This window comes from Amborella trichopoda, chromosome 10 (assembly GCF_054954075.1).
Source record: "Amborella trichopoda isolate Santa Cruz 75 chromosome 10, AtrichopodaSantaCruz75HAP2 v2.0, whole genome shotgun sequence".
Classification (NCBI taxonomy): Eukaryota; Viridiplantae; Streptophyta; class Magnoliopsida; order Amborellales; family Amborellaceae; genus Amborella; species Amborella trichopoda.
The window spans coordinates 4,470,530-4,489,102 of NC_142345.1; the positions used below are offsets into that span (position 1 = coordinate 4,470,530).

Genomic DNA, 18,573 nt, shown 5'->3' on the forward strand with positions numbered 1-18,573 from the left:
AGTGCCAAACAAGTCTACAATATGATCCTGCATGATCACTATTAATTATTAACTGGCCAATTTCATGAGCTTTAAAAGTTGTGGGTGTAATTATGATTAAACTCGTGGCACCTCTATGCTCTATGAGAAATTGAAGCAGAACAAAAAGATGGTTCTAATATGTAATCAAGATATTAGGCAATCGAATATCATCCTAATCCCTAATCTAGGTAATTAACTCGTAATCCCTAATATAGATGATTAATTTCCAATCCCTAATCTGGATAATTAATTTCTAATCTTGGTGAAATCAAATGGTCATCATAATTGCAAAGCTACCCCATCTAAAAAGTGGTTGCACGCAAAAAAAGTGAAGGACAGTTTTGGTGAGTCACACGATTCATTTATTACCATGCAGTCTCTTATTTATCAAATGTCAATCTCCAAGATGGATGTCTAAATGTTACCTCCACTAAAAATTAAAATAGATGGTGGAAAAAAGATTTAAAACTAATATTTATATTTTCAAAAAAAAATTCTAAATTTAGATTATTGTCGTGGTTGAGATTATCGAACCGTAAAATTTTGGATTGAAAATAAATATTTGAGACGTATTTCGGCACGAGACCGCACAAAAATAAGTGAGTCTGCCGCCTCACCAAATACTTTTCCCAAAGTGAGATGTAGTTTAGTTATAGTTCCTATAGTAACGTTAATATTCTAGTCAAAATTACAAGAGTGGAAAATGCCATTAAAATGGTCAAATCACTTTTAAAAAGTCATTAAGATGGTCAAATCCACTAATTTAGTTCTAAAGTGAATATAGGATGTTTCACGCAACTTTTTCCCAAAAAAAAAATTTATTTAATAATGAAAAAATATACAATAAAACCATTTACTTTTAGCACAAAAATTCACAAAACTCATTAAAATGTGATTCAAACGGCTAGGGATGTACAATTGATTGGGCATAAAACTCAAAATAAAATCACTTGTATTGTGTGGCACACCCAAGCCATAAAATTTCATGTGTTTGTCTTTTATTTTTAATTGGAAATTGTTGTCATGTAAAACTCTCTTTTTATTTTTAATTTTATTTTTAATTTTTAATTTTATTTTTATTTTTATTTTTAAAATCTTTTGTATCGTGTGGCACACCCAAGCCATAAAATTTCATGTGTTTTCCTTTTTATTTTTAATTGGAAATTATTGTCATGTAAAACTCTCTTTTTATTTTTTATTTTTAATTGGAATGTAAAACTCTCTCTTTATTTTTAATTGGAAATAGTTGTCACGTGTTTTCCTTAAAGAAGTTGGGAATTTATATGATTTGGCTCGTAAGTGGGGCCAAATTATCAAAATGCCCATATTACATTAGGTTTTGACATTTGGAATAAGGGAAACTTATTTTAAAACTACAAATTTGAAGAGGTACCTCAGTGAAGTTAATACCAAACCCAATCAATTTGTTGTTCAACCAATTTGATGTTCAGTTAATTGGTTTGGCCACTTCAATAATTTTTCATGTGATTTGACTATTTATGTGATATTGTGCCTTACAATAATATCCTCCATAGTAGTACCTCAATTGTATACTCATAATTACTATGTGATAATGACTATAGTCCCCTCAATAATTTACAAATGGAAAAAGTTTATAGAACGATGCAACTTTATAATGTAGAACTACGGATGCCTCTCAAAAATCCATCGGAAAAGGTAGTTTTAATGTTGAAAAGCCCTTTGATTGATCATCTCGATATCGAGATGTATGACCATCAAAAATAAAAAGATTTTAAGTCCTAGAAATAGTGCATTTTACAACATATTATCTACACCGTCCATTTTAAAGATTTTCATATGTTTATAGATCTACTTGATTTTAACCATTTTTAAAATTTAAAATTTTATAATTAGATATAAAAATAGATTTTGAAATAATCCTAAGAACATTTTACATCAAAATTATAAACCATGATAAAATTTGAAGGTGCACCTTACCTCCACAGCTACGGATGCATCCGTATGCCAACTGCACCCTTTACAAATTGCCTGTAGCCTTTATTATTTTTCAGTTTTCTCGTTGTAGGAATTTTTTGAGGGTAGCCTTTTATATATGGGAAAAGTTTATAAAGAGCACTAAACAATCAAATTAAAGCCTACCTCCAATATTTTACTAGAAGAGAAAAAAATAGATTTTAAGTTTTAGAAATAGTGTATCTTGTAATGCATTTTTCTAGTGTCAATTTTTAGGTTATTCAAGTTTTCATAGATCTGCTCGATCTACACTTTTTTTGAAGCTTTAAATTTTATAATTAAATATGAAAATATATTTTAAGGCTAGGAAAAAATTTTCAATATTGAAACTACATTTCTTGACACTATTTGAAGGAGGGCTCAAATTTGATTGTTTAGAGCCTCGGCTCTATACAAACCGCACCCTTTATACATAAGGGTGTGGTTTATATAAAGCCCAGGCTCCAAACAATCAAATTGGAACCTACCTTCAAATAGTATCGACAAATGTGGTTTCAATACTGAAAAGCTTTGTGAAAGCCTTTATTTACAAAATCTTGGGGGCCTTTATCTATAATATCAACTTTTAGAAGCCAAAAAATTATTTCAAGCCCCCCTCCAAACTTTTACTAGTAAACCCAGTAATTAAGATCTCAAGATTTTTTTTTTTTTTCTTTCAGTTGAGCTTGTTCGCAAGGTAAAACAAATCCCTAACTAGGCGTTTGTAGTGCCAAAAGTGTACAATATGACCCTGCAGGATCACTATTAACTATTACCTGGCCAATTTCATGAGCTTTAAAAGTTAAAGAGTAATTATAGTTAAAATCAGGGTATCTATGTATTAGAAATTGAAGCAGAGCAAAATATGGTTCTAATAAGCATTAAACGTGTATTCAAGATATCATGGAATCCAATATCATCCTAATCCCTAATTTAGGTAAAATTAATTGTCAATCTTGGTGGAATCAAATGGTGATCATAAGCCGAAAGCTACCCCATCTCACACCAATAGAGAGTAATAGGGCCATTTATCTTTAGCACAATATAGAGTAATAGTCCCATTTATTTTTAACACAAAGAAATCACAATCATTATTAATCATTAGATGTAATATTGAATGGTCAAGGGTGTGCAATTGATTGGGTATAGCACTTAAAATAAAATTTCTTGAAGTGAATATTATACACAACCAATTTGCTGCTAAATTATAAAATTAATTTATTTGGCCACTTCAACAATTTTTGAGGTGGTTTGACTATTTTGGTGATATTTTCCCTTACAATAATACCCTCCATTACGATACCTCAATCGTCTACTAAAAATTACTATAGTTCCCTCATTAATTTAAAGAATGGGAAGAGATCATTTATTTTTTGTATAAGGAGGCACAATTATTTTTGCCCATCAAATTTCAAATCAAGTGGTTGTGAGTACATATTTGATTAGAATTAAGTTCAAAAAACAAATGAAATTTAGTGACACACCCAAGCCATCCAAATTGACGTCTAATGGCCGAAAATGATTATGCCCTCCTTGTAACAAAAATAAATAGTCTTATAATATACAATCTTTTTAAAGAAGCCCAAATTGCCATCCATGCTATAGGGGTCACCTTCATTACATTACATAAAACATTTTTTGAAATATCTTTAAGGCAAAATTTAAGGTTTGGCAATTTTGGGGAAATGTTGGTGTACTGAGGTCTCTCTTTCTTCTATCCTAAAAGTTAAAAACGAAAGCTTTCATGCTTCCAAGGGAGTAGACTGTCTACGAGAATGTCCATTTACTCTCAGGTAAAAGCGTACCTAGGAGTATATTTTAAGGCTCCAAAATTTGGAGATGTAACCTTTCAACCCTTATGCTATAATCAATAAAGATATGCTATAATCAATAAAAAATTCCCAAAACCGTCCAATTTTTAGTAGTAAGTTCTAACTGTTAGAAACAAAAATTCTTACTTTTTTTTTTTTAAAAAAAAAAAATATGACCGTCTAGTGATTTTTAGGTGGTTCCAAAAATTTTAGTTTAAAAGTTCTTTACAAATTATTCTTTTGTCCGAGAAAGTAAATATACAGTATGCTCCCATAATAGGCAATATACGAACTTAAAGTTAAAATCCTAAAACCCTCTCTTTAAAGCTTACCCTTATTTATATATATATATATATATATATATATCTGTCGAAACCTTAAATTTTCTTTCTCCCTCCAGTCAAGACCCTACAATACCTCCCTCTCTCCCTCTAAAATCAAAACCTATCTGTCGAAACCTTAAATTTTCTTTCTCCCTCCAGTCAAGACCCTACAATACCTCCCTCTCTCCCTCTAAAATCAAAACCCTAAAATACGTTGACCCCTCTTCTGTCTATCTCAAATCCTACAAATCCTCATGTTCCTTTCAAAACTCCCTACAAATCCTCATGTTCCTTCCCCATTATTAGGATATTATTATTCATTTGCTTGGCTTTTTTTTTTTTGGGGTATTTCCGGTGGTAAATACAAGCCCCTACCTTAAACAATCCAAAATCCTCCAAAATTTGTTTGTAATTGTGGTGTACAAAATTCTTAAGATTATTTGAAAATCTATTTTCATATCTAATTATAAAATTCTGAACTCCAAAAATGGTTAAAATCAAGTGGACTTAAAAAATATGAAAATCTAAAATCTTGAAAATGAACGATCTAGATAATGCATTGCAATATACACTATTTCTAGGACTCAAAATCTTTGTCTTTTGCATATTCATACATCTCGATGTTGAGATGATTAATTATATGGTTTTCAACATTAAAATAAATTTTTTTTGATGGATTTTTTAGATGCAATCTTTAATTCTACATTTTAAGGTTGCCACCTAATATAAACGTTTTTTTTAAAAAAAATTGGTTAGAGTTTTTAAACTGTTAGTGAGATTGGCGAGCACGACGTGCGACTAAGGAATGGTCAATAAGGAAGATGTGGGAATGGGGTTGACGTGGTGGTGGGAGCACCACTTGAACCTCAACTATCGATCTAAGTTTCTATTTCCACTGACACATTAAAAAACCGCTAATTATTTTTAAAACCATGGTTGTATTCCCATATCTACCCAAAAAAAGAAAGATAGGAAAGATGTACATGATCAAAACACTTAATTTGAAATGTTGACTTGTGGTAGACGGTCTATTCATAACCGGGAACAGTGCATCCAACTAGTGTGTAATGAGTGTTACTTTCGGATTTCTCTCTAAAAATAGGAGGGAACTAAACCAATCACACCCAAATGGAGTTGATGAGCGACCCCCCTACTTAACTTACTCCAAGGGATTTATTAAATTTTAAGGAATAAAAGAGCATAAAATAAATGTTTACTCTCTAAAAATCATTCCGGTCAATTACCCGAAGTGCTCAAAGTGGCATGGTTCCAGGTTCGGAAACAAGGTCAAGTGAGAGCAATTTAGTAATTTAGATGTTTAAGTTTCTCAAGCCAATCAACATAAATATATATACTTATTATAGATTCAAAACCACAATATATTTTTTTATTAAAAGTATTTTATGGTATTAGAGTTGCCAACATGTAGGATTATTTAAGTGGAGACAAATTACCAAAATGATATTCCTTGTTTCAAAATCCATACTCAAAACATATATATTTTTTTATTGAAAAATGATCTTATAGGACCCTCTCACATCTATGTGTGTAGAACCTTAAAGGATTACTATTAAAGTTGATACGGATCTTTAAAAAAGTCAAATCCTACACCCATGTGATAATTTTTTTAGGGATTTGTGACAAATTTAATGATGAACCTTTAAGGTCCTATACACATGGGTGAAGGAGGGTTCTATAGGATTATTACTCTTTTTTTATTAATGATAAAGTTCCATGTTTAAAACTCAAAGCAAGGTGGGATCAAACAAGGAGGCATTTAGGTTCCGTAGGTCTAGTTATTTGAGTGGGTCAAATTACCAAATACTTTCTTTTATTCAAGGTAAAAGTAATAATAAGTTCAATTTAAGTATTTTTTACATGATTTTTTGGAGGTACCTAAATGGAAGGGCTTTTAAAGCGTATCAATATTGATAAACTAACCCCATTGGTTTTTGAAGAAAAAAAAATATTTTCCTATATTATAAACAGAAAAATACTTGTGGTCCTCCACTTTTCTTCCTAGAGATTACTTTTCTTCCTAGAGTTTACTTGTTCTAGTTAGAAAGAGCGACATGATATTCGTATAGTGTTTGAGGATTACATCATGGGTACTAAGTGGTCATATTTAGTCTTATCTACTTCACCAGGAAGAAGTATTTTCTTTCCTTTTTATTAAACTCGAGCGGTTATTTTTTTATTTTTATGAAAGGTTGGTCACTTTAGTTATTGTTTCTCTCTCCTATGATTTCATGTAAAAAAGTAAGAACTTTATTGCTTAGGCAATTCCCTTTTCTTCTCCTCAAAAAAGACACACTGTTAATTCAACTTCAATGTTATAACTACTTTTCATGTACGTGAATGTCTCTATGATTTCAGCTATATAAATATAAATAAAATACCTTTGTTTTTCATTTCCTGTGATAAACAACCTCTATTAGTTTCATTTCTTGTGCTAAACAATCTCTCACTGTCTAATACCTCGGTTTCATTACCCCACTCTCTCTTTCTAAACCAACTCTATTAGAGCGTGTTTGATTTCCGAAACTGCATCTTCCAAAGAGATGAGTTTCCCAAATTCCATTGTCTCCCATGAAACTGATAGTATCCAAGTTTAGCCTTAAATGTAAGGCAAGTGTATACAACCATATCCATTTTACCGAAAAACTTTCATGTTATCAAATAGGGAAGTGCTAAAGTCTAGAAGATGCGGTTTCTAATACCACATCTTTCAGGAATCAAACACACCCTTACTGAAATGGATTTCACTCTCTTTCTAATGAATTTCTATTAGTTACACGGATCTCTCCACTATTTTGTTTAGATATGATGCCCCACATCTCTCTCTTTTGGAATTGAACGTATGATATTTTTTTAAGAAAATAAATTGCTATTTTTTTTATCTCTTTCAATGTGAAATTAATGTTGTGAAGAGAGAGAAAGTGTTCATAGGTGTGTTTGTGCCGAAATTGTCGGGGTTAAAACCAAAAGGAAAGTCTTGCCATTAAACTCAAGAGTGTGGACGAGAGAATGATGAAATCGTCCTCATAAATTGGAGTGGGGGCCACACGTGTCTTTGATTTGAGTAGGTGTGAACAAAAGGGGGCCGTTTGAGGAGCCACGTCTTCACTCTGCCGACCCTCTTTAATTCCTTCTCACTTTTTCCACTCTCCTCCTTTCTCCCTTCCCCGCACGAAATGGGCCGGGGCGGAGAGATCCAGCTTGGTTGGTCCTGGTTTTAACTTTTTAGAACGTGGGTCACAAATTTTGGTTTTAAGGACTCGGTTAAAGCCAATATCGGTTAGGTTCAATTTAAGCCAACTCTCTCTTTTTCTCTTTTTTTTTTTTTTTTTTTTTAATTTTTTTTTCTCCTTTTTGGGCCTGGCTCTAATTGGGCTACGGCCTAGCTTGGGCGAACTATGACGATAACGGCCGGGCCAGAGCCAAGGTTGCTCGGCGCGTTATAACCCTAACTTTCTCTCTCTTCTCTCTCTCTTTCCGGGTGGAAAAAGCTATGCCCACTTTAGTTTCAATCAAATGGTAGACCTAGTTTAATAATAGCAATAATATTCACAGTCAAATAGTATGCCGTATTATATAATGTACACATGATATTCTAACCAGGAAAAACTCTTAACTATTTTATACATCCACTATTCAACTTTTAGGAAAATCGGTGATTTTTGTAATAAATTACAAGGAAATGGAGAAAATTAGGAAAAGGGTATGAAGAAAGACCAGCACTCGCCATATTGCTCAACTCCTTCCCTTTATTGCTTTTCCTTCTCTCTCTCTCTCTCTCTCTAAGTTTTGCCTAGTTTCTCTCTCTAAAGGTAAATTATGTACAAGTAGAAGGCAGCTTAAGGTGTCCTGTTTTTTGTTATCAAACAAACATTATTAGGGATTAACAACCAAGAATGAAAGAAACATATATATCTCCTTTATCACATTCTTAGTATTTTTGCTTCAAAAAAGTACTAGGCATACTTCCAAAATAATATCCTCTAAAAAATCATAGTACATGAAAAGTGAAGCTTTATATTATTACAGAAAGAGAAATAATGAATTTTCAGTCCCATTCTAAAAATATTTGTATTATTACATATATTTAATTCCACATTGAGGAATGGAGAAGAAGTTAAGTGCGCATTAGTAGAGAGTCAACTCTTGCTTAACAAGTTTTTAACATTTGAGCATGTACGCTGGAGAGCATATTGTTTATCAGTGGCCTCGGGCGGAAGACCTACCTTGGAAGATTTTTTAAATCCATAATTTTGGAAACTACTAAAGAATTTTGTTTTCAAATTATTATTGTTTTGGTAATGCTTGGATCTTATCCTCGAAAAAGTGGTCTCTATTTAATCTTAAATATTACATCCCCAATATTTGGAATCCTAAGATTACTTTCATATTGGATTTTACTTGATGTCGAGGGAGTAAATGGACAATATAAACTTCCAAAAGCATGAATTTTTTTCACTGTAACATTTTTTTTATGGGCTTTTTGTAATGGGTTTTGTTAGGGTACTCCTGAACCATGAAGCATTTCTTTATTGTACATAATATTTTTTTAGGACTCTTTATACTTGCTTTGTAATACATAATTCTGAAGGACATTTTTTATCACTAAGATGAATGATGGTGTTTTATTAAGGATTTAAAAACAATTAGTGCTCAACGCTAGTGATGTCACACTTTATATGGATAATATTACTGTCATTATAATTAATAAATATTATTATAATTTATAACTATTTTTTTTTATATCAATAAATTATATATATATATATATATATATATATATATATATATATATATATATATATATTTTTAATTACTTAATGAGTGTGGTTTCTATAAAGTTACAACCTTAAACAATCCAATTAAGGCACACCTCCAAATTTTATCATAACATGCAATTTTGGTGTAAAATATTCATAGGATTATCTCAAAATCTATTTTCATATCTAATTATAAAATTTTAAACTCCAAACATAGTTAAAATCAAGTAGATCTATAAACATATAAAAATATTGAAAATGAACAGTCTAGATAATGTGTTGCTATATGCATCATTTATGGGATTCAAAATTTTCCTTTTTTTATATTCATATATCTGGCTGTCGAGATATTCAATTAGAGGGTTTTTCAATATTAAAACAACCTTTTCATATTGATTTTTGTGGTGAATATGTAATTCTACATTTTAAGGTTGTAACCTTATATAAATTTTTTCCTTACTTAATATAGACAAAAAAAAAAAAAAAGTTACAAGATTATCAGGTAAGAGCAATGAATGTCTAAAAATACAGATTACATCAAAGAAATAACGTGAGTAAACAAAAATCCTTTTGAAATTAAAGAAAAAGTAAATACGATATTAAATAGCACGTCTTTTATTTACATTTTTGATAAAATACTCATTTCAAGAGAGAGACGATCTTCCCCCCCCCCCCCCCCAAAAGATAGAGAACAGAGGAAAGGGGCATAAGTTACGATGAGAGAGAAGAAGTGGGATTAGAGAACAAATACAGGGTTTTGTTTGGGTATTTTTTGTCCATATAAAGTTGTAGTAGAAATTTTCGACGTTGTAATGGCAAATTCGTAAAATCCTCTAAAACCAGTGGCATACGTGTCTATCAATACTTCCACTATTTAACTTTTTACCTTTTTCTTTCTTTAAAGTTTAAAGAAATATATATTATCATTATCAAAAGAAATTCTTTTCCTTTAATTCCTGAGTGAGGAGAAAATGGGCCCCACGATTTTTTGTGCGTCGATCACGGCCTGTCTATTGAAGAGAGAGATTTTTAGAGAGAGAAACGGCGAATTTTGGAGGACGAGAGACTTTTTAGAGAGAGGATGTGACAGAATTGGAGAGAGAGAGTTTTTAGATAGAGACTCAAGAGGAAAAGGTGGAGTTTTAGAGAGAGAATAACAGGAAAAGAGAGAATTTTAGAGAGAGAAGGAGAATAGGGAAAGGGCGAGTTTTAGAGAGAGGAAGAGAATAGGAAAAGGAGGAGTTTTAGAGAGAGATAGTTTTAGTAACAGAAATTTCAAGAGACTGTTCACATTCATCTCTCTCCTCTCTCTCCCTTTAATCTCCCATAAATCCCGCGCTCCATGAAAAGAACCAGACTAGAATTAGGGTTTCATCGTCATTCTCTCTCTCTCTATCTCTCTGCTGATGTTCTTGGATTTGCAGTCGCAGTAGCAGTAAATGGGGTGCATTGCTTCGAAGCAGGCGGTCTCTGTAACCCCTGCCCTTGATTATTCAGGAGGTTTCAGGAATCAGAATTCCGGTATTCATGTCATTTCTTTGCGGAGCAGAGCCGGCTTTGCCGGCTCTGATTCGGGCAAGAAGGATGAGAGCTCTGATCGCAGCCATGATTTTGCAGTCGCGAATTATAATGGCGAGGAATCGGGAAGAAGCAATAGTAATAGCGATTCAGTGAGTTTTAGGTTGGGGAATTTGCATAAGTATGTTGAGGGAGAACAGGTCGCAGCTGGTTGGCCTGCTTGGTTGAGCGCAGTTGCAGGGGAAGCCATCCATGGTTGGGTTCCCCTCAAGGTCGATTCTTTTGAGAAGCTTGAAAAGGTTGGTGAAATTTTATGTTCGTGTCCTTTCGTTATTCATTTTTCTTTTGAATTTTTTTATTTTTTAAAAAAGCTGAATTGTTATTCTGAGTTGTGTGAAAATCTTCATGTTAAATTTTTTATTTTTATTGTTTCATTTTGTTTAATTTTGTAGTTTGATTGATATTTTTTTTTGTTATTTGAAATGGTGTTCTGAGTTGTGCGAAAATATGAAAAAATTATTTATTTTCGGTTTTCAAAATTTCAAATTTCTCTGTTGCATTTGTTTTTTTCCTTTTGTATTGTTCTTCTGAGTTTTGTGAAATCCGGAAAATGTGAATTCTGTTAAAAAAAAAAAAATTTACTTTCTTTTTGTGAGTTGAAAAGTGGTCGGTTAATTTTCATGTTCTGAATTTTTTTTTTGGAAAAACTACAGCGAATTTTCTTAATGAGATATGATCATACCTTTTATTTTCGTTTCTTTTTTAGATTTTTCCTTTTGAATTGAGTTTTTTTTCCTCATCGAGCGAAAATTCAGAAAAAATTTATGTGAATTTTTTTATTTTTTGGATATGTTAAAAAGGGCTGTTGAATTTTTAATTTTTTTTTGGAGAGATTTAAGTGAGTTCGTGTAATGAGAGTATTTGACAAAGCCCAAATGGTGATCTTGATTCTTTATTATTCTCTTGTTTTAGGTTTCTGATTTTTTTTTTTTTTTTGGTTTTTGTTTCTTCTTCCAATTCTTATTCTAAAAGTTCTTGAGATGCATGAAATGGGTCTTGGAACTCTTATCATTTTGTTTTTCTCTTGATATCTTTGTCTTTAACTATTTTCCTTTCTCTTACATATAAAACTGTTTTACATATAAAAAACTGCTAAAATGACAATAAAGAGAAAATATGACAAGGTCTTACAATGAAGAAGAACTTATTCTGTTTCTAAGGATGTTATAATAGAAAAGGTTAAAAATTTATTCAAGGATGTGGTTTTTGCATGTGCATTTTATTAGTTTTATCTCATGTTTTTTCATCGCAAAAGTTAAATCGATTCAATAAAAGATCATATGGTTTCAAAATTTATGTGAAATTTGTGATTTTCAACCTTCTTCAGGGCTACTGTTCTTGTCTGGTTTGAAGTTGTGCAGTAGCTCTTAGGATTTTAGGGAAAGGGATCTCTCTCTCTCTCTCTCTCTCTTTCTCTCTCCTCCCCCCCCCCCCCCCCGCTCTCTCTCTCTCCATACGTCATAGCATTATTATAAAGGTTTCTTATTGCTCTCTTGGAAACTGAAAGAAATGCAGATATCCAATAGTGAGAGGGATGTTACAGAAGTCCAATAAATTGGTAGTTATATCCCTAGTTTTCTACATTCTAAGTTCATGGGCTACAACTGGTCTCCTTAATTCTAAGGACATGCTTCTTAATAGCATACTGGGTTTTCCTGTTTTTTTTTTTCAAAAGGAGCTGGGTTTTTAGTCCAGCCATATCGGAATACCATAATATTTTATCCATAATATAAATAATGATTTTTATTTCATGGAAAAATTGCATTTGAAGATTGGGCAAGGCACGTATAGCAGCGTGTTTAGGGCTCGTGACCTTGAGACAGGGAGAATAGTCGCCCTGAAGAAGGTTCGTTTTGACAATTTCGAGCCCGAGAGCGTACGGTTTATGGCCCGAGAAATCCTGATTTTGCGGAGGCTTGACCATCCAAATGTCATAAAGCTTGAGGGATTGATTACTTCTCGGATGTCATGTAGTATGTATCTCGTATTTGAGTATATGGACCATGATCTTGCAGGACTATCATCTTGTCCCGATATCATATTCAGTGAATCCCAGGTAATCAATGACTGACAATTCAGACCCTTCTCACTCTGATTTATAAATAGCATCATGCTTTATTGTTGGTAATGTTGATTACTAGTCATTAATTTAAAGTTTATTTTGGTGGGTTATTTTGATAATTATCGTACAGTAAAAAATAATGATGCTATATCCTGATACAAAGACATGGGGGTCTTTATTGAATATGTATTTGCAGGTCAAATGTTATATGAAACAGTTATTGTCTGGTCTTGAACACTGCCACTCTCGTGGTGTCATGCATCGAGACATCAAGGGATCGAATCTTCTAGTCAATAATGAGGGGATTCTCAAAATAGCTGATTTTGGTCTTGCGAATTTCGTTAATCCTAGCCACAAGCAACCACTGACTAGTCGTGTGGTGACTCTTTGGTACCGTCCTCCTGAACTTTTACTGGGTTCAACAGATTATGGAGCATCGGTGGATTTGTGGAGTGTGGGTTGTGTCTTTGCAGAGCTGCTTCTAGGGAAACCCATACTTCAGGGAAGAACTGAGGTGAGCATCTGAAATTCAAGCTGTTCTTTTCATTGTTTCTAAACGAGCTTACTGATTGATGGAAGATGTCTTGCAATTTAGACCGTTGTCAGCATTGACTTTCTGAGTGTGTGTGTGTATGTATGTGTGCACATGTACGTGTGTGCCTGTGTGCACACGCATGCAGCATTTTGTTTTTTAGTTTGTAATTGACAAGAAAATGTTTTTTTCATTTCACTAACTAAAAAGAAATACAATGAATCACCAAGCAAGGAGCAAAGTTGTTCCCCAGGGAGAATACCTCCATTCAGGTGTATGGTTTACCTGACCAGTTGGAATGGCAATCTATTTATCATAAACTTAGATAAGTATTTTAGCATGTGATTAAAAAATACAGGTTTTTCGTGCTTAAGCTGTTGGAATTTGATTTCACATAACATTTACTTCATCAAATTATGCTTACGTTTTTTCCTATAGGACAAGTGCATGTTAATATGGTTCTATATCATTTGAATCTCTAAGCAAATACGGTTCTTCTTTCTTTTACAGGTGGAACAACTACACAAGATCTTTAAGCTCTGTGGTTCACCTCCTGATGAATACTGGAAAAAGTCTAAGTTGCCTCATGCAACTATATTTAAACCCCAACACCCTTACGAGAGTAGCCTTGCCGAGACCCTCAAAGGCATCCCATCAACTGCTTCAGATTTGATTGGAAATCTTCTCTCCATTGAAACTTACAAACGTGGTTCTGCATCTGTTGCTCTTTCATCTGAGGTAGTTCACATTGTGATAGGCACATTTTTTTGTTCTTTTCTCTTTAGCCGTGCAGATGGAAATATGACTAATAACAAGAAATATTTGAAAGTGGAAATACAAAAGAGTACTAATGATAAGAATTTCCTATTTTATTAGAATCTCTTCACACTTCCACTATACTGGTATAGCAAGTCTTCTGTTATATCAGCATTCCCATCTCTTAGTTGCTGCTTGTCTCTGTATGATGGCAGTACTTTACAACTAAACCTTATGCATGTGATCCTTCAAGCTTGCCAAAATATCCCCCCAACAAGGAGATTGATGCCAAAGGGCGCGAAGAGGAAGCTAGGAGGTAAGAACATCAACTCTGCCGAGAGCTCTGTTACATGCATCCTACAAATGGACATGAGTATTAAACACAACTTGGGAACTGGCACAGGACATGCTAATTTTGAACACATAGGACCTGGGAAATGGTATATTTTGGACGAATGTGAAAATAGGATGAAAGGAACAGTAATATGAAATTCAACTCAACACTTTTTAAAAAGAAAATTAGACATTTAAAACAAATAACATTTTTCAAGTTTTTTGATGAAAAAAATGCTCTATCCATGTCTTAAAAGATTTTAGCATGTTTAAAGCTTTTAGTAAGTATCTAAAATTATCATGTTTAAATAATTGTTCTCTGCCCATTAGTTTTTCTTTTTCTTTCATACAAATTTTCGCTTATTTTTATTCTTTTAAGCTTTCTATGTCCATGTAAAACTGGAATTTCCCTAGGCTGATGCTGCAAGGGCCATTTTGATAACATTGAAAGATGTATCTAAGCATATCTGTGTTTGCCCGAGGATAGTCGGTGTCCTGTAAGTGTCAGACACGGACTCTTCACAAGTGTCGAAGGATTGTCGCTATGAATTTTCTCAACATTTTAGATTTTATTTAGCTAGAATATGTATGATTCTAAAAAAAAATTAGAAAGGTCGGGATTTACGTTAGTTTTTCTCATTTACTCTTCATGGTGCAGTTTTTTGTGTTGTTTTCCTCAGGTTCCTGAAGGATAAACGCATAAAGCCTAATCAGATTATGACAGTTCATGCATTCTTGACATTACTAGATTTTTAATCTTTTTATCTGTGTTTTCCATACTCAAACTTAGTTGGATGAGTATCAATTTCTCTGCATCACATTATGTTCGATCACTGACTTTCCAGCATTTGCTATAGGACCCATGAAACTTTTTGCCGTTTTTGTAGTTCTGGTTTTTTTAAAAGGGGTGTGTGCCATACTATTTAGCTGACCCCAAATGGTGGGATAAGGTTCGGATGATGATGATGAGTGATTGCCACACTATTTATAGCTTTTATGTACTTTGTTTGCAGGAAAAAGACGGCATGCCGAGCACGTGGATCAGAAGTATCAAGAAGAGCTTCAAGAATATCAAAGGTTTCTCGAGAAGCAAAGAACAATGTAAAAAAAGCTCTACCTGCTCAGGTTTGCTTCTGATTTTATTTCATGACAATAGCACATCATCTTAGATTTTCACAAAATATAAGAACACCGAAGATTGCATGACCAAAATGAACAGCAATCCTCTTGTGCTGTTCCTGGACATGTATTGCAGAGTGGTGAAGTGGTCAGGAAAAGCAGCAGCACTAAAATTAATGTTCCATGGGAGGAGGGGTTCAACCAGAATCAACAGAAGCCAACTGTTAAACCTCATGAGGAGGATACTGATTCAAAGAGTTCTTCTCAAGGGGAGTCAGTTTTCTCAGGCCCATTGCCTGTGGCTGCATCTACTGGTTTTGCATGGGCAAGGAAAAGGAAAGAAGACAGGCGATCACATGGTAGATCGGGTTCACGGAACCATGTTTCTTCTGGTTCATCTGATCTATCCAATGCACTCAAAGCAAGACATGATTTTGAATTGTCTGGTCAAGCCAATGGAATTCCTGTGAATGGAAAGTGTGCTGATTCAATAGGAGGCAATGAACAGATGGATTTGGTGAAACGAGCAATGCTGAAACAGTGGACCCAGTTTGAACGACCAGATTCGTTTGATGCCTCTGATTATCATTCCCAGGAGTTATCTGCCGCAATCTACCAAAAGGAAGAGTTTGCCTCTAGGCGGCATAATATGGTATTGCTTCTTTGCTTTTCAACAATATCTTTAGCATCTTCTGTCTTTCAATTACCATATTTTTCACATTTCTTGGTAGTTTAAGTATATGGTTGTATTTTGATTTTCTAAAGTTACAGGTGCCTCTGGAAAAGCACAGCACTTTATACGTTGAGCTACCAGCTCTGTTTCCATAAGCAAATTTTTGGGCAAACAGAATAAAAGATGAAAGAATGTAGTGGCTTATAATCTTCTCAAGAATTTGAATTTTAAATTGAAGTATCATGCTATATGGCAGGGTTGTTATCAGGATCATGGGGATAGAGTTGAGTTCTCTGGTCCCTTGCTTTCTCAAGCATCAAAAGTTGAAGAGCTTTTAGAGAAGCACGAGCGCCATATTCGTCAAGCTGTGAGGAAATCATGGTTCCAAAGAGGTATCACAAAACACTACACTCCTTGTCAATAAGTTCGAATGACTGGTTTTTGAATAATGATTGAGTTCAGTTCGAATAGTAATGTGCTTAATAACTCAAGTGGGGAAGTGTGTTTCAGACTTGCCATTAATATCTATTTATTTCTTTTTTGTTGGCAGGTAGAAAGCAAGGCAAATGATATTTGTGCAAAGAAAAAGAAAGCCATTATTCTTGGCCAGGCATTTGAGAAGGGTAACATAAGTGAGCAACACCGATGAGAGCAGAAAATTACATTATTTCATCCTCTTGGGATCATATAATTTGGTGGGTGTTTGTGTAACTTACAGGGCCTCCTCAGAGGCTCCAATGCCCAGCAGTTTCAGGTGCTGGGTACCTTTATTTTTTGGAAAAATGGCACAAATATTATGGAAAATTGAGGTGGAAAAATAAAGGAAAGTATGACAAAATATGAGTTGGAAGCAGTATCAGGGGCAATATGAATAAGGGGAGCTTGATTGAGAGGGTACCTGGTGTCAGACAGCATACAGTATATTCCACGTGTCTATTATAACAGGGCCGGATGGATGGTTGTTCAAGGAGTTTGTCCAGTTTCTATATGAACAATCCATCCAAATGAAGGAGGCGTTCAGCAAGACTCTGAATGGATGAGGATCCAGGTTAAAAGGAAGGAAAGCGTGGGAAATTGCCTTGAAACAAGGTTCACATATCTCCTAATTCTATTATTCTTTCTTCCATTTTATGGAGTTTTTGTATATTTTCCTCATGTAGATGGATGGGTTTCCTGCCCTAAATCTCCCAAACCAGGACGAGTCTTGGTGCTCTTTTTTTTAGTGGAAATTAATTTTGAAAATAAACAGCGTAGACTATAAGAGAAAAAAATGGACGGCCTTGGATGCATGTAAGTTTTGGTATTGTAATTTTTCATGAATCTTGAATCTAGGTTATTTGCTTATGCTAGGGCTTTCTTCGTAAGGTTAGAAAAGATATTGGAATTTATGGCCCGAGGATATGGCCTTGATAGAGCAAAATGACGGATTATGATTTGTGTAGCTTACCCTAAATAGTTGAAAAAAGGCTATAAGAATGATAATGATGATATTCAAACGTTGGTAGATGGTATGTCTCACTTAGGCATTAAAAAAATTATAAAAGAACAATTGGAGAACCAAACTACCTTGGTAGGTGGTATGCCTCACTTACGCATTAAACAAATTATAAAAGAACAATTGGAGAACCAAACTTCTGGTCACATTCTTTACTTGAATAATTGCTTTATGTATTTATTTTTGGGTGACTAATAAAGAAGTATACGAAGAGACCATTTACTTCTAACCCAAAGAGGTGAGAATTACTCGTCCTTACCTTTGTCAGTCAAATTTTAGATCGGGTGGTTGTGAGTATGTCCTTTACTAGACTCATAGTTTAAAATAAAAAAAAGTCACAATTTTTGTGAGATACTCCAAGCCATCCAATTTGGCTTCTAATAACTAGTCGGAGTTGTGACTTCCTTGTAATGACGATAAATAATCTTAGTATACAATCCGCAACTCATTGTGATGAGTGGAGGCCTTAAATATTTAAAATTCAAGCCTTCGAAATATGTGAAGAAATTACGTGTGAATTAGCATTGAGTTAGAGTAGCAAGTGTGAATTAGCATTGAGTTAAGAGTAGTAAGTGTAAGATTGGTCAAAAAAAAAAAAAAAAAAAGCCACTTTTTAAAGCCCATTATGGTAGTAAGTGTGTGATTGGTAAAAAAAAAAAAAAAACAAAAAGATAAAAAAAAGCCACTTTTTAAAGCCCATTATGGCGACTATACATGGAAAAGACTCTAAGATGCGATCGAGGGCACCAGACATAATCATGTTTTGACCGAGAAAAGAAAATTTATTCCAGGTGCTTGTGTTTTATTTAAGATGTATCAATGGGTGACAGAGAAAATTTATTCGAGGTGCTTGTGTTTTATTGGAGATGCTTCAATGGGAAAACCAGTTTTCAAAATATCGCCATCTGAATTAGGAATCATCCGTTGAGAGTTGGTGGGTAAAGGTTTTCAAAATATCGCCATCTAAATTAGGAGTCACCCGTTGAGAGTTGGTGGGCACTATACCGCTTTTTTATCTAAATGTATAAGAGAGAATATTTTGATTAAGAATCATCTAATCCGAATTGAAAATTAATGAGCTGAACAACTTAATCAATTAACCTTTCTTCCTCCTCTTT

General features: G+C 33.7%; 1 protein-coding gene across 8 annotated transcripts; it reads left to right on the forward strand.

Moving 5' to 3' along the window:
- The first annotated feature begins 10,252 nt into the window (after positions 1–10,252).
- Positions 10,253–17,231, forward strand: IBS1 (Protein kinase superfamily protein). Of its 8 annotated transcripts, none has more exons than XR_016043363.1 (9): positions 10,253–10,724; positions 12,257–12,541; positions 12,744–13,061; positions 13,590–13,817; positions 14,051–14,151; positions 15,182–15,293; positions 15,388–15,939; positions 16,059–16,352; positions 16,511–17,231. XR_016043363.1 is itself a non-coding variant. In XM_088850413.1 (9 exons), the coding sequence occupies exons 1-9, from the start codon at positions 10,347–10,349 to the stop codon at positions 16,528–16,530; spliced, it is 2,130 nt and encodes a 709-aa protein (XP_088706539.1). In that variant the 5' UTR covers positions 10,253–10,346; the 3' UTR covers positions 16,531–17,231. The 8 variants fall into 8 exon arrangements, 3 of the variants coding, with proteins under 3 accessions (XP_088706539.1, XP_006844845.1, XP_088706540.1); XR_016043364.1 differs by having other exon boundaries at positions 15,424–15,939; XM_088850413.1 differs by having other exon boundaries at positions 16,217–16,352.
- The last annotated feature ends 1,342 nt before the right edge of the window (positions 17,232–18,573 follow it).